General features: G+C 44.8%; 1 protein-coding gene across 2 annotated transcripts in view; it reads right to left on the reverse strand.

The window, feature by feature from the left end:
* LOC311001769 (protein phosphatase 3 catalytic subunit alpha) overlaps positions 1-17323 on the reverse strand; it is a 68412-nt gene that overhangs the window by 41316 nt on the left and 9773 nt on the right. For both annotated transcript variants that reach the window (XM_083992919.1, XM_083992918.1), the window contains exon 2: positions 266-466. In XM_083992919.1, the coding sequence (XP_083849045.1) occupies positions 266-466 (201 nt within the window). The remainder of the gene's footprint in view (positions 1-265; positions 467-17323) is intronic.

The raw sequence follows: 17323 nt of genomic DNA on the forward strand, positions 1-17323 counted from the left end.
ATGCCTTTTATTTCATTTTATAATGACTGTCTTTAGAAGTGCACAGTAACAAACAAGGTAGGACATTTACTGAAGTAAAATGATATATGAGCACAGATGCAAAGCAACCAATCAATACAGATGTTTGAGTGCAAATAAAATGATCAATAATCCAGATGGTGTGACCACACACTCTTTTGATATCTCATGGGAAAACACCTGTCTGTTGGTGGTGACTTCCAGCTACATGTGACTGAAACACAACGTGCCGTGTCGGAGCTCTGACCTGTCACAGGAGCCTCGATGTCCAGCAGGTTCTTCTCTGCACGCAGGATGGCGGCGCCCTCTCCTATGAGCCTCAGAGCCACCGCTTCCTCCACGCGTCCCTCCTTGGTTAGGTGAGCTTTCAGCACGTCCACTTTGGGCTTCCCGTCGCTGTCAAACACCTCTTTAGCCGTCAGCCGGTGACTGGGGGGGAACGGGACAGCTGCAAGGTTTAAAAAAAGAAAAGACGAGAAAAAATGAGACGATTCATCATGGGTGATTTACTCTCATATATATATATTTACAGTGCTTTAATATACTTCTCACTGGCAGAGGGGCTTATGAGAATACACAGTTAATTCCACATCACTGAGCAAACGGCATTTAAGCTGTTTGATTACCAGGTACTTTGTACCTTTCAGGGGATCGACTCCCAGCAGGAGAGGGAGTTAGTGTTCACTCCCATGCTTCCCGCCCTCCCTCTGAGACAATTTACCAGATTCCTGCTATGATCTGTGAGTCATTCAATTTTCAATATTTATAACAGACCCACACAGTTTCTAGTTTGCTTGGCAACATTCATAGCAAAAGAGATTACTTTGAAAACGACAAGAGTAACCGAGATATCTGTTGTTTTATTAACATAAAAAGCCTTTCATAGGAGGACAAAGTCTAAATATCATGAGTATATTATCTTGCAGGGTTTAATGTGTAACCATCTCTATATTCAAACATGCTCTCTTTTATGTGCGTGATTAGAAGAAGTCATAGGCGTAATCTTGAGCCTGACTTCATTTTTATTTGTTTGTAGGTCACAGTTATTTGAAAGAGTAACATTGTGATTATTTCCAGGCATCATGGAAATTATAGTAACCAAAGCCACAAGACATCTCTGTTAGGGTCCATTTGCAATAATTAATGGTTTATAACAGATTTTCACAGCATTTCCACATGCTCAAGTCATTTGGACACAAGTGATGCATTCAAAAGCCTGCGTCCTGTTTGCTCGCGTTTTAATTTAAAACAGTAAACTTTCCAATCAAGCATAACAATCAGATGTTGCACATGTGCCATGTAAATAGCTCAGTGAGTCTTTAGACGTATGATTAAAAGGCGTCATGTTGTAAGCTAAGAGCAGAATGGCCCCACGGTGGAGGCAACAACTCTTCAGAATGGACCTCACGTTACCAGCCATCAGCATAAAAAAGGGACTTTATGTTTTTGAATTCATTAATGGTATTTTTAATGGCCTCCAAAAGCCAAGCGTGTTAATATTTCGTTTTTACAACTCCCCAATGAGCGTATCACTTACTGACAGAAAAGGTACAAAAAGGTCATAACTAAACCACTTCCCGAGGACCTTTCCATTCAACAGCTTCACGGACTTTAAAGAATAAGACACGCTCTTAATTAACACAACAGGCGGGTGAGACTAATGTACTAAGCCAGCGGCAAATAGTGTGGAGTTGAGGTGTGCGCGTCTGTCCGTGTATGTGCGACGTCCACATCCATCTTCCCCAAAGGTGACATCAGTGGTAATTAGACCTGAACTTTATCTGTGTCACACTGTGCTTAGTGACAGACGATATTTGGGATCTGGACTGCAGTAGTTAAAGCTTTCTAACAGGTGTACAATGAAACTGCAGATTTACTCTCTAACATGTAGCCTGGATATGGTCAATGCCACTGACTTTAATTATCTAAAAACCACCGAGGTTCAAGAGGCCAGCAATAAAACCAGTAGTGACTTACACATTACTCTACAATAGTACTAAAAAAGCAGTGCTCAGTCCACTTAGACAAATCTCTCAGATAAAACAGAGCCTGAGTATTGGTGATATCTGAAAGTCAACATTATAACACTGGCAGGCTATATGGAAACTAGCTACTAACTACTCTAGCTTGCTGTTAATTATTTGCTCCTTAACTGCTGTTTTAATGCTCTGTGTGGCATAACACAAGTATTGTGCTGTCAGTATAATATAGTCATATTATGGACATACTTCTGTAGCTGTATCTGTAGACATAAGACCATAAAGTTAAGTTTTTTCTGAGGAAAATAAATAGTTAATGTGCTGAGAGGCATTTTCTGCAACAATAAAAAAAAAAAAAGCCAGCGTCTTCATTCAGGTATCTGGGGCATTCAGAAATCCCCATCTGAGATAGAATTACCCAAGGCCCCAGGTTGGCCTCCTCGCAGCACCTGCTGTGCAACTCTAGCCTAAGGCCAGGGCCTTGGGGCTCGGGCGATGTATGACACATACAGTGTGAACACTCATGTGAACTATTATGAGTATGTTTGGGGACATTTTCCACCTGAACAGACTTGAGTCTGTGCTTCTAACATGACAGCTGGGTCAAGAACAGGGTCTGCCACAGGACTGTGTCCCAAATGCTCCAGATGGTTTAAGAGCACCTCAACGTAACCACGAAATATCAGAGCTATGGATTTCAGCTGGCTGTGTCGTATCTGTCAGATAAGGTTAGAGGATAATGTTCTACCTTTTTTTTTCTTGAGGCCACATTGTAAGTCAATTAAGCCCCACTGCAACAACAGACAACCAGCCGCAGCTATGTGCTTTGAATCGAACTTCATGAGGCTAAACCACGTTATTTACTTTCTTTACAAAAACATATTCCGTTTGTGTGGTTGGACGGCTGGCAGCAGGCCCAACCCATTGATGATAAATGATGAACAGCTCTTCTGAGGCTGAAACCACTGAGTTTCAAGAGGGAGATGCATGGGAAAATCCCATATCTAATGTTTTAATGGACTTTTGATGATGCTTCTGTTGTCAGGCCCTTCCTGAAATACAACCTCTTATTATCCAGAGATAACAGGAACACGATGTAAACCTTTAAGATGAATTCATAATGACTGTGCAGATTGGCCGTTCCCACCACCAATTGGTGTTTTCAAGGGGTAACTATGAGCCAACTTGAGCCACATCTGCTCCCACTAAAGTGACAAAACATAACACATCCTTCAATTCAAAAACACAAAAGAATAACATTATTCTTTAGTAGAAATAACCTGCGTGGAAGCTGTGGTTGTTGGCGCTCTGGCAACCTCTCAACACATCATCTTTCCATTTCCTCCAGCCATGACAATGGAAACACTGTGAACTTTCCCCTTGTGGAATTTCTAATAGCCCCCTAATTAACAAGAGTAACACCCATCTCTGCCAAAACATTACATGGCACATTGTAATGGTAGGTTCTACACTCTAAAGAAGAAGGCGTTACTCAAAAATGAAGGGGGGGGGGGGGGGGGGGTACAACAACCGAGTCGAGGAGGAAAAATCGTCTAACTTCTCTTGTGTTCAATAATTTGAACAGGGAAATAAATGGTGGTGTCAAATATTGGATTAAATAATGGGTCACATGCCGCTCAGGCACTGTTGCATTAATTAATTCAACTATGAGGAAATGAGAGTCAAAGTCTGACAAACAATTTGACGGAACCCTTTTCCTCCCAAACAACAATATCAGAGCATTCCACAGCAACTGTTGGTCGTTACACATCCATCCATCCTTTCATGCTGAGCTTATAGAGCTGTGGGAGCAGAGACTGACCCCAGGCAATCTGCCTACAACTGGAGTATGACTCAAAAATGGTCTCCATTAGCCGGTCGCTTTTGCCTTCATTAATTTTACCATTCCCTCCCTCCCCCCCCTCCCGACTGTTATGTAACTGGGAAAATTGCACAGCAGCCTCGAATTCAGCATGAGAGAGGACTGGAGAGAGAATCAGAGAGGGTCAGGGAGGATGAAAAAAAAAAACTTGGAGTCTGATTTAACTTTGTAATTTGTTTCAGATTAGCATTGTAATTTCCAGGCTACAAATTAAAGCCATCCATTAGCCATTAGGTTTCAAGACTAATAGACCGCTAAACCTCTAGATGTCTGGAGGACATGTGAAATCCGCTTTAAGGTTTTATTTATACTATCCTGTGTTGGTCAGCGAGGTTTACAGCAACATGTAATGATTTTCTTCGAAAGTGGATTAACACAGACTTAAATCTTGAACTCACAAAAGCTTTTAGTGCATCAACCGTGGCAGCCACCTTACCTCGCGCGGCAATCGTGAATGGAATAATTTCACTAGATTATAGGAGACATGGAGGTGCAGTGCATCTGAAACTGCTGAGAGGCGGTGGGGGGGAAGAGAGAGAGAGAAAAAACAAGAAAAAAAAAAAGCGGGCAGCTTGAAATGTTCAGGTTGGTGTAGCTCAGAGCTAATGCGATCTCTCTGAGGAATGAGACAGCGGGAGGTGTGCAGTCATATGGTGCTGGACAGATCAGCTTAATTGGAGAAAGTGAGACAGACTGTTGCGGAGCTCACCGAGCAGCCCCCTCCCACCCCCACCCCCACCCCGCCATGGCTTCATTTAGTAAAGAACACAGAGTGCGACCATGAGTCTGGCCTGAACTGGCAGTTCAGATGTCTACGATTCCTGTACATCAGTTTCCCCCACCGGCCTCATCAGCTGTCTGAAAACTGTGTGTGTGCTAAGTAACCCTGACGAAGAAAACTGAGCAGTCACTGTGATTCCTAGAATTACTATACAGCAGAGATGCATCGATCCAATCCGATACCGATACCTGGGCTGAGCGTATCAGCCGATACCCGGCGATACCGATCCGATACTACTGCTGAATGAATGAACCGCATACCTTGCCATGTGGGTGAAGGCATCAGGCTTGACATAAACATTTAACCTTGTTAAAAAATGGTAACAAATTAACACAGATATAAATGTATTTAATATTATTAAGTGTACATTAGCAGCAAAAAGAAATAAATAACACTAGATCGCTGTAACTGTATTGCTGTGTATGATATTAAAGCAGAAGTAAGCGATCCGGTGGTTTTGTCTAACTTCCTGTCAGCCGATGGAGTTAGCAGTCCCCGCCCTCGTCCCTACGTCACCACATTCACGCGCATCCCTTGGCTGCACACACAGAGAGGACCGCCCCTTTATGCCGTTCTCTCTCCTCATTGGATAAAGGTTGTAGGATACAAGGAAAGTTTTCTCCTCGGCTTACAGCAGAGCAGAGTGACTGACAGACCCGTGTTTCAGACCAAACACTCTATAGAAGTGATTGCTGTCGGAAGATACAACTATTTAAGACTCATATTAACACAAACATTCCGCTTACTTCTACTTTAATATTATTAAGTGTACATTAGCAGCAAAAAGAAATAAATAACTAGATCGCTGTAACTGTATTGCTGTGTATGATATTAATAAAAAAGAAATGACAGGATCGGAATGCTGAATCGGCCTCATTCATCCGATATCGGAGCCGATATCCGATCTGGGTATTGGATCGGTGCATCTCTACTATAGAGCAGACCACATTTTAAACCATGCTCTGCCGCTGTGTGTAATCAGAAATGGTTTTTGTTACAGTTCTACAACAATATGCTTGAATGGCACCTGAACAGCACTACTACTGGAAGCCATGGTGCCATTTTCTTTTGATCAACCGCACAGTAATTGCAAACACCGACTCTGGTTGTCAAGAAGAGTGAGCGATCTGCTATCGAGTGGCTCCGTTTGAAAAATATTAAGCTGGCATTGTCCGAGCTGGGTTGGGACTGTGGCCAGTGAGTGAGTGGGCAACTGTAAAACAAATTAATTCCATCAGAGGCACACAGATAGAGCAGACCGCCTGGCAGGGAAAGCAACTACCTCAGATAAATTCTTCAAATCTGAGGACCTGAGTCTTGCAACGCACAGCATCTTTCCATCAGACGCCGAATTGACAATTGTGAGAAATTGCTGACGGAGCATGATGCAGCGGGGGGAGCCCCTCGCCGCCGAGCGTGGGCAAGACTCTGGTTGTCACTGCCCGTGTCAACCCCCCCTCCACCCCCCCGCCCCTCTTCCACCAAGACAAGCCACCGCTCCAGCAATTTTCCTCCCTTAAGACTCAGCATGACCAGTGGAAATCTCAGCATGACCAACAGGGAGCTGAGGCAGAACAAAGAATCCAGAACTATGTGCGAGTGCAACAAAGGTCAGTTCATACAAAGCATAGAATACCAGAAGTAATCGGACTGCGTGGTCGGACGGTGTTATATGCAAAGGCAGAGCGGTTTGTGATGGAGAGGAGCGATACTGATCTATAACTTTGCTTCCACAGCGGTGGCTTGCTCCCCCCTCCATGCATTGGGCTTTTTAAATGACGGCGTGTGCTCTCTGGGGAAAGGCGAGCAGCACTGCAGTGAGCTGGATCTCAGTTTAATGAATCAAGTGGAAACTCACTATCTGATCAACAGTGAGACGGTACAACCAAGGTGGAGTGGTGTGCAGCAGTATTTGTTTGCAATACACAACACCCAGAGAGAGAGAGAGAGAGGGGGGAAAAAAGAAAAGAGTCGACCCACTAGCACATGATGTATGATATTGTGCACCACATGCATAATATGTGATATAATCTGCTATTGACGGTGCAGAAATGAAAAGAAAAATTCAATCACACTCAGACTTTTTCCCTGTTGGAAGCCTTTTAGTGATGGAGCAGCCGCTGCGTGCGGTGTATGCACAGAGGACGGCTGCCAAGTGTTGAATAGGGCGCGCAACTGGCTCTCCAGCGATAGCCGGTTAATTAAATAACTTAACGACATTGAATTAGTGCGGAACACGTTTATGCGTCGGCCGTCCGGGATGAGCGGCGTGCACGAGCGTCTGTAGGCGGTTATATAGGAAACAAAGGGACATTCTGTGCATCACAAAGCACCTGAACTTCAAATGTCATGTGGCAGCAGCTTCATTAATACCCTACTACAGAGTCCATTCGGAAGCTGATTACCTGACATGCATAATGCAAAAGATTGAGATCATATGGCTATCTTTGCTGACAACAGAGAGGTGCGGCAGCTGAACCATATAACGCATCATATCGGGAGGTGATAAATTATTTGCAATACAATCTACACCGGCGTCTTTATGTCAGGTCTGAAACTGGCATCTCATTTCCCTACCACTCCATCTTCAGCAAAACCTATAGAACACTGTCAATCAATAATTCAGCCAGAGCTGCACTGCTCCTTACTGTACATATACAATTAAAACTATATCAAATCAGTTTGAAGAATGACGCCCACAGTCCACAGTGCAAATGGAGTGAACAATATTTAAGGCTTACGGCTGCAATTTTAATTTTCGGAGATGATTCTTCAGCAAAGGGATAATAAAACAGTAAGAAACGGTGGGTTGATCTCACAAGTAAACATTGTACTTTTTAATAAGAGAGTACTGTGAACACAGGAGGTCTAAATGAGCACTGAAGACTTCTTACTCACGCCTTTAGGACGAGTCAGAAAAGAAATATTGTTTAAATTAATGTACAAAAAGGCTGATAAGGGAGATTTGATCGGATGGGCCTTTAAAAAAATGAACCTGAACTATCCTCCTCTGTAGCTGTTTCTAGAACATGCTGATTTTCTTTTTGCAACAAAAATCTGATCTTTGCAACACCAAATATTTCACTGTTGGATAATACAACCAAAGCAGATATCAACAGGCTGGATTGTCAGTCGCATTTGCAACGTGACCAAGTAAAGCTGAGGGGAAACCGCTCTGGTTTTCCAATATTATGTCATAGGAAGATGCATTAAAATGGAAGTCAACCTACAGAACATAAGAGGGTCGCCATCTGGCAGCTGTGGACAGAGATCCAACAGGCCTGCAGGCTTTAAGGGCTAACGGTGAAAAGGTCATTTCAAAATTGGCATGAACCTCTTTACCATGCATTAGTAGGGATAGAAGAAGCCGGCCCCTGAACGAAACGCTTAGCAGAGCGTAGCTTTGAAGCTCAGTGCTTTTGAGTCTGCCAATTATACTTGTGCGCAGTGTGGGAATGGAGTGGGTACCTCTGTGGTTGAGGCAGGAAGGAGAGCAGAGCCAACAACACTCACCTTCTCAGTGACACACAGACTGAGAGAGAAAGAGAAAAGGTGGAGGAAAAAAAAGAAGAGAAAGAGCTTTGGCTGAATCAGAGGGAATAAAATGCAAACAGGGACTGAACAGAACTGTCAATAAAGCCTCTAGGTGGGCGGAGGGGGGGGGGGGGGGGGGGGGGGGGCTGTATCAAAGACAGATATTCTGCTACCAAGACATGTAGTCCTACAGAGCCCAGCAGGTCTTAAAGGTAACACATCTAATCATGTGTGCACACAAATTATCAGTGGTTCCCTTGGATAACATGTACTCCTCTACGACTTAATTTGCTGCCTGTAATTAATAATTCATGCCCTAAAATTACTAAATTGTGCCTTCAAATTACTCAATTAACTCCCTAGAATGAGTAGCGAGACAGTTCAATATATTGTAGCAGCAGGAACAGCAGTTACATGTTGTTGTGGTTAGTCAAGATAGGAAAAAAAAAAAGCACCAAGACAGTTTTTATATGAGCTGTCAATGCCCTCAAACTACTGCACTGATATTACTACATTAGTAACGCTGTGGTTAAACCAATCAGTCTGTGTGTCTGTGTTTGCTCAACTTCTACTGTACAATAAGGTGTAGGCCTACAGGAGGCAGTGGCAGCTTGCTCGGTCAGCTCTGGCAACATGGAGAGCAAATCGTCAGAAAAATAAAAAAATAATCTGGAAAGAGTATTCTTTTATTTTATAATGTAGAATCCAGGTTTGTAACAACACGGATATCGCTGACCCGTGATTTATTTTGTTCAACAACACATTGTTTTTTGCTCTGCAGACTCATGTTCACCAGTTGTAAATTTGTAGCTTATGTATTTGTTTCCCTGACCCTCTCTGCACTATAAAACAAGCAAGACTAAAAAAACTAAGTAATTTTAATATTTCAGACGTTTTCAAAAAGCATTACTCCTAACTGCTCTATAATCAGACAGAACAAATATTACATTGTAGCCTATTGCATGTATAAATTGCAAGCTTTGAAAACATTTTCATTACTTTAATCTATAGCCTGCCCTGCAGTGAATTTCATAATTCATTGTGGTCTAATAACCATAACTTTGATTTAATGCTACTGCTGGACTATTACTGTACTTAAAAGAGTTGCTGACCATCATCATCATCATCATCTGCTGCAGAGATATTCTTTTACATTGCATCGACAAACAGGAGAGATATTGGATTAAAGTGAGTAAAAGGGGTTGCCAGGGAAACAGTGCTGTGGAGTCTCAGTCTAAATCTCTCATCCATCAAAATATTGGCTTAAAAAATGAGTCGCCAGCAGCATGTCACATTCCGCGCCAAGCAGAGGCCTTATCATGTATGTTCCGCTGTCACATGCCGAAAAACTAAATGCATTAGCAGAATGTGGTGAAACACAAACAGCAGGAGGGTGACGGTGCATCCGACAGCTGTTCACTGCAGCAACATGTATGGCTGTCTGCACACGGGATCCCATCAACGACAGCTATCTGGGGATCCTCATTATTAAGACAGACAGGTCGAACGCTAAACATGGCAACAATACACCCAAGACCTGGATTCATCCCGCCATCATGGCTGTCAGGGTTATCAAAGTCCATCAAGCTGTGACAGAAAATAGCCCATAGCAGTGTTTGAGAGACTGAGTGACAAGTAAACGTTAATCCTGCTGTTGGCTCAACACATTTTTTGATGAGAAGTGTAGAAAGAGTTGGCGAGCAGCAGGTGATCAAGATGCACCGCTGCGCAGAAACGACTCCGACTCCCTGATTAATTAGTGTAAGGTTATGGCTGGAGCGTAGGTGGCTGTCGTGGGCGAGCGGATGGATGGATGAATGTATGAATGTATGTATGTATGCGTGGAAGGATGGCTGGATGGGAGTGGGCGGCGGATGATGTGGTCGGGAGCAGTTTTTCTAGGGGATGTCCCTGCGCTGGTTCTCTGGCGGTGGTGGTTTGGGGCGTGTGGTGGTGAGCCGTCAATGTAGCAGCCGATCAATGACACAGAGAGAGGCCGCCAGGGACCCGGAACATGGCTGGCAAATGACTACAGGGATTTGGAGTGGGGGTGGGGGTGGGGGAGGTGCATGAGTCAGGGGCAGTCAATGAAATAAAAATGCATCAGAATGAAAAAAAAAAAAAACAGCTGTCAATCCGTCAAGAACTGGCTCACAGTCCACTAATAGGATGTCCCTGCAGATTTACCATCGTCACACAAGTATAGGAAATTATAGACCATAATGCATACAGCAAAAAACACTACAGTTAAAGTACATCTACAGAGGGTCAGTGCTGTAGCACTACATTACAAATCTACACAACCAAACATCAGGGGATGGAACTGAAAATAGAAATGAACCAATCTTACAATCCAGATATATTTCAGTGTCAATTCTGACCTCGCCGAGCAGATGTGCTGTCGGCCATCATGTGATTAATCAATACTGAGTACACTTCCTTTATCAATCTCATTAGAAAATCCAGCGTTTCGTCTATAAAAAAACACATTTGCTCTGTCACGACAGACCGCTGACTCAGTTTTTAGTGCCACAGCCATCCCCGGCTTCATGTTACCTTACATAATAATGACCTCAGCCAGAGGTCCACAGATTTTTAGATCTGGCAAAAAAGCAAGCACTGGTATCAACTGGAACTGAGCTGCTGACGTCACTGTTGGGAGAGAAACTGTTGAGTTTTTTGCCGTTTTAATAATTTCTGGAAAGGTCTACGCAGGTTACACATAAAAGAAAAATCCTGGAAGACAAACTAACATGCTATTAATCCAAATGATTGCAAATAGGATGTGATAGATGGTTGCTTTGTAGAACAAAAGTGCGAGGAAACAAAAGCTACAAGTGTGACTTTGAGTTTCAGGGGCTGGTATGACGTCTGCTCCTTGGCTCAAGGTGTTTTTCCAATGAAACACCTGAACTTACACTTTGTATACTCCTTGCTCTTTTTTTAAAGCACAGCTAAAAGGGATGACAGACAAGTCAGAGGAACCTGAAGTGTAATATAAGAGTAAAGTCAAGGTGCCAACACTGGAGTCAGTTCCAGCTACACAGGAGCTATGATGAACGGCTGGACGGACTAGAGTTAAAGTGAACAATTACAGTACCATTACAGTTTTGGGCAGCGCTGCCTATAAGGTGTTAATGGCTAACGGGGCGGCACAAAAAAAACATCTCGGCCTCGATGTAAAACACCTCACAGATTTCCAGGTTTGCGGAGACGTTAACACTCTGTGGCATTTCCTCTGAAAGCCACTCTTGACAGGCCCTGAAGAAGACATTCCCTGCTAGCTTTGCTGTGCCGAGGCCTGCCCCCCCCCCCTCCCACCCCACTCCCTCCTTCTCCACAATGCCGTGACACAGGATTAGCTTTCATTAGAGAAGGCGCTGTAATCAGCTTTAGAGCATAGCAGAGACGGAACAATAGAGGAGGCTGAAAGGATCTGGAAGACAGGGTGCTACGGGTGCACACGCTCGGCTCGGCTGTATGCAGGCTACTCCCACAAATGGAACCTGTGGCACATAACATCCAGACCTAGTTGTCTGTACTACACCTTTAAGACTGCAATCAGGACAAATACAGTATAAACACAACATGCTATTCTCTTCAAACTCAGTGTTTTCCAAGCAAGATCACCTGCTGACACCTCTGCAAAGCGCAGCAGAGCCCAGAGGCCACATGCGTAAGTGCAGAGCATATATGTTCAAGGTCGACTGGCTGTCGGCTTTATTCTACGTGCTGTCATCAAATGCAACATGACGTGACGCTAAATATTTAACCGGTTTGGCAGGGAGCTGAGGAAGAAATTGGTGGGGTGTGTTTGGATTCCAATCTGGGCAGAAACCTGGCCCTGCACGTGCACAGGACCACCTTTGTGCGAGTCCTCCACCGCTCTCCATCATGCTGTCAACTGGCGCATGCATCGGGAAAAAAAGGACTGACAACAACACAGGTCTATCGAGAAACATATGTCCCCACTAACCCTGGAGAGCTCCGCCAGCGCCCGGCCAGCCACTTTACAAAGCGCTCTTGTTGGTGGCTCTGGCTCCGTGAGTGTTGCAGTGACATGCAGATGGTGGCGGCTGGACATGGGACAGGTCGGCTGGACATGGGACAGGTCGGCTGTGCGCGGTTGAGCTCAGGGAGCAGTGGTCGCAAAAACCAGAGGTTTGACTTTGACTAATTTGAACACGCGAAACCCAATACTATAATGATACCATGACAGGCAAGTAAAAATATAACGCAGCATACTTCAACAATTATAATGGACAGCTTCGTTGCAACATTTGCAGAAGTGCTCTTAAATACTGGTTGCCCACACAATGTCAGGTCTGTAAGCAAATCAGTTCTAAATTTTGCACCAGAGATGTTTTTTAAATGTCAAGAGACACACACTGTTTTTTTCTTTTTATTTAAAGTATTTCAATATAAACTCTCTAGAGCAGTGTTTTTCAACCTTGGGGTCGGGACCCCATGTTGGGTCGCCTGAAATTCAAATGGGGGTTGATAAAAACAATGACTAATAAAAATATTTTTTTAAATTGTCATTCTTTTTCAAATTATGATTAAAAATACCACACACAATCTTAAACAACTATATCATACTTTCACTTTCTGGAATATAAATCCAGTTCAAATAAAATGCAGCATATAAAAATATCTGAGCTGGCACATCTTGATTGACAGGGTCGCCAGAAATTTGTGATGTCAAAATGGGGTGGTGAGCCAAAAAAGGTTGGGAACCACTGCTCTAGAGAGAACAATTAAAAAGGCCACATATAATACCTAGTACATTATGTTATCATAGTTGTTAAGGGAAATCCCACAATCTAATTGGATACAATTTTATCCAATATGTTACAATATGGTATATAAATCAATAGAAAAATGTTGTTACGTTCCAGAAACTCGGACTGACTTCAGTGTTTTCTGTACTCATTCACAGCTTGCCTCTGAGATAATATGCCTCAACAGGCGTGATCGCACCTCCCAAGGAGGGCTCGTTGGCAGCTGAGATGTTGGCATTTCTAGAATGCAATTACTAGACGCGTACAGAGGGGACGAGGCCAGTCTGTATTTGCACCCACACTTGGTAAACGGAGCATACCGGACCCGAAGGCTGACCCAAATCAAACACCGCCTGAACTGTAGATAACATTCTTCATCATTAATTAACCTCCACATCCCCTCCTTGTAATCCTCCTTGTGAGAAGGTTACCTGCGCGACTGGAGTGTGAATGCCGCGCGGCCAGTATCGCAATCATCTGTGGGCTGGGGTAAACCCTCCCAACCTTACAAGAATAGCATCATCACATATGTGAAATGACATTCCTCCATGCCGTGTCAAAAGGACAACACGGGGTCAGAAATGGCAAAGCAAAATTTAATATGTGTTCTACATAAATACACAGAGCTAAAATAGCTCTCCCCCCAAAAAAGTACCAAAGGATTCTGATTGAAGTGTAACAAGACAGATCTAATATTGTAACAAGCATCTATCTGGTATCAAGTGTTTGTGTCCAAGAGATCCATGGTTGAGTTTTCATTTCTGGCAGACCGACTGTGATTTTTCAGAGGACAGGTGGTGAGGCAATGGGATGGCGCAGCCAGACACCTCCTCCTCCCTCTTGCCAAGACAACAAGGCCCCTAAGAGTCCCCTTCCTTTGCCATCGCTTCCTTTTCCCCCTTTGCCCACGCCCACCTCTCAGGCCCATCTTTGTATCTAGGCCACGGCTGCGCGGGTGTGGTGGGTTCTCCTGCCAGCAGGGGTACCTGACTGCCAAGAAACAAAAGCAAAAAAACACGGCACAGGCTAGGAAAGGAGGGAGGGCAAGAAAAGAATTACTTCTCTATAGACCAAAGGAATTCTGAGTCAGCAAGGGATATAACTCCACACCAACCACACACACACACACATCTTGTCTCGCCATTCCCAGCCCCCCTGAAGGAGCTCCATATATCAGGAGAAGCTGTGACGGAGCCCCTGAAGTAGCTGCTATTATGCAACCCTTCTGGGCTAAAAGTGACTGTAAAGTAAATCATCCTTCTCTGCTGCCAGCCTGACCTCCATATTGCAGAGAAAGCACTTTCAAAATTCAGTAGCAGAGTATTATGCTGAAGGCACCATCTGTGCAGGCTTTACTAGCCGCCGTAAGATTAAAAGCAGTTAAAGCGTCACAATTCAAAAGCCATCTCCGCAGTCACCGGCCAGTCAAAGGGGAGGGGGGGGGGGGCAGCCTGGGGCTACGGCCACGCCGACATGTTGAAGCTTTGAAAACGCATCACTCTTGCTACGTTTACGACTGGTGGGTCCACGCTGCGAGTTTTGGAGCTGGAACTTGGATGTGGCTCCCAGCAGGTGATGCTTTTCAGAGCGGTCATGTGATCTGTGTTTTCAGGCGTGTTCGTGTGGATGCAGATTATTTGGAACACAGAGCTAAAAAGTCTTATTGTAGCATGAGCCAGGGCCTCCAGATGATGGTAGGTGCTGCTGGGCAGTGTGGGTCAAGCTGCAGCAGGCTGCCTAGGTCAGGCCCCTGACCTCCATGTGCCCAACAGGCCAGTCCAGGGGTCACGTGTCCTTGAGGACCAGGTCAGTGAGTAAAGTCAAGGAGTCAGAAAGAGAAACTTGACAGCTTGACTGCCTGAAGGGAGTGTTGATGCTTCTCCTGCACTTCCTCAGCTGTATATATATTTTTTAACATTTAAAGACCAGATACAGTAGGTCAGCATTTTTTTCTCCACATGTTCTACTTTGGGAAACTTTCAAAGACATTTCCACTCGGTAAACTCGCCTGCAGAGCATTCCTGCAACGTAAAGCTTCAGTAATTACAAAGCTCATATACACAAGACTGAGGAAAGTTTAAAAAGGAACCACTTCCTTGTTCTGAAGGCAAACAGAGACACACAAATATCAAAGACTGCCATATACCCTGGCAGTGGTTACAAAGAGCATTGAGGTTAGCTGGCTGTCAAACACACATTATATTTACTTACAGCAGCAGTGCTGCACAGCCTAATACTGTGGAACTGCATAGCTCTGCACTGTATATACCATCTGTTATGCTGAAAAGAAGTCCCTGCCCTCTTAACTGCCAGCTACAAAACAGACAGTCCTCAACAAATGTGTAATGCAGCTTCTAGCCATTGTCTGACCACGTTCCTGTCATGCAGCGTTTGAGAAAATAATCATGGATTTTTGTCTGGTGGAGGAAGAGACTAAATTGCTGCCCGAGTGCTGGCTTAAAATCACTTGGAGATACACTATCTGCCGGCTGACCGGCTGATTTGTACCTCGATTTGGCCGTCCCCAAGGCTTGCCACATTCCTCCAGGGGGATCGGATTACGGTCTATACAGGGAGATGGGCCTGAGGCATTATGGGTGTTTTGGTCTTACAACACGGGCCTGACACAGTTGAGCAGCAGCGTGAGCGAGTGAATGCGCGAAAAGGGAATGAAAAGAGGGGACTGAATGAATGGCAGATGGCGGCCTAGTGGAAGCATTGTAGTCGTGGTTGAAAGCAAGGATGGCAGAAGAACCACAGCGAGGAGAACGACAAGTAATATGCTGTTGGATGGTGGTGGCTGCATGGAATACATGACAAAGAGACAGAAAATAGTCGAGCCGGTGAAAAAAAAATACATAATCGGTCTGGTACAGTGTGTCTCACATTTTTACAGCCCAGAAAAGCCTGACGTAACTGTCAAGCTTTGCTAGGGAAGCTGTCACAGACATTGTAGTCTTTAGTATTCTTGAGGCTGTGTGTCACAGACGTGGACATCACAGCAGTAACTGTGCACCAGTGGACGTCTGTGTCGCTCAACAGCCGCGCCGGTTTCTGGGAGGGCTGAGCCACTATTAAAGGCTCGCATGATATAGCAGAGCAGCGAAACAAGCTGCCAAAGAACATGACAGCTAGTGAGCGCGTGTGTTTGTGTCTGTGTGTGTGTGTGTAGGACAGGGGTGTGACAACAGCATTAATTACCAACAATGGATCACGTCTCAGGCTGCGGGGTTCACACAGAGTCGAGATTATCTTGTTGAAACAACACGTCTCCGGCAGGTTTTTTTTTTTTTTTTTTGTGATTCAGCTTTCAGTGAGTGTAACACAAACACAAAAACTAAAACTAAAACCAGGGACGGGAGGCTCCTGCCACTTTCCCTCCGTTTGACATTCTTTAGAGTCATCACCGCACAAATATGAAAACATGCGCGAAAACATGTAGGGACACGCACGGTAATGACAGCTGACTGGTGCACTGAGGAACAGGATCTCTCTGCATGCAATCAATAAAGCAAAACGCAACCCATTCATAAGCAGCAGGCCCCACTTGACAGCAAAAAGATACAGTAGTTCATGAGCCCTCCCTCCACTCCTAATGGTCCGATAGGGAGCGGCGCGGCATTACAGCTTAAATGATTGGTCATCGTAATGTATGGCTCCCCGGCGGTGTTTGGACAGGCACAAAATCAATCTGACCAATGGGACACACTAACCTCTCCACAATCTGGCTAACGCAGGCACACTGTGAGCCCAGACTGACCAGATATCAGCTTGCACTATGATCGCGCTGGTCTAGGCCTGGCAGCGGCCGAGGCCAGCTCTAAGTCGGCTTTAGCTCCAGTGGCCGGGGATGGGATGGGGTGGGTGAGGGTGGTGGGTCCACGTCACGACTGTCTGTTCTACATTGTGTTGCTGCGAGGTACAGTCTGTTGTGGACATACTCTGGTGTAAATTAAATCTAACTTTAAACAAGATAAATTGACCTTGAAATTAGTAGAATATTCCCACTGAAAAAAAAATTGCAAAGAGCCAGAAGCAAGTAATGAAATTTCAACTAATGGTCCTTTTCGGGGCGACCCTGGGGCCCGATTCAACCGACAACAACAGCAAGGGCAGGGTAACAAACACACACACACACACTCCACCTCCACAGTATGCCCGTCCCCCTACCTCCCCACTCACACACAAGCATCTCACTCACGACTCTGGCTGTGGTCAGCCTCTGCAGAGTGTGTTTGAGTGAGTGGGCCAGGCAGCAGTCCTCCTCCCTCTCCACTCCACGTGGGCGCCGGTGACTGAGTGGCCTGCCATCATTAGCTCTGGGGCGAACTTAACCCCTCTTTGTCTG

The sequence above is a fragment of the Trachurus trachurus genome (genome assembly GCF_905171665.1).
Source record: "Trachurus trachurus genome assembly, chromosome: 18".
In the NCBI taxonomy this organism is placed as follows: domain Eukaryota; kingdom Metazoa; phylum Chordata; class Actinopteri; order Carangiformes; family Carangidae; genus Trachurus; species Trachurus trachurus.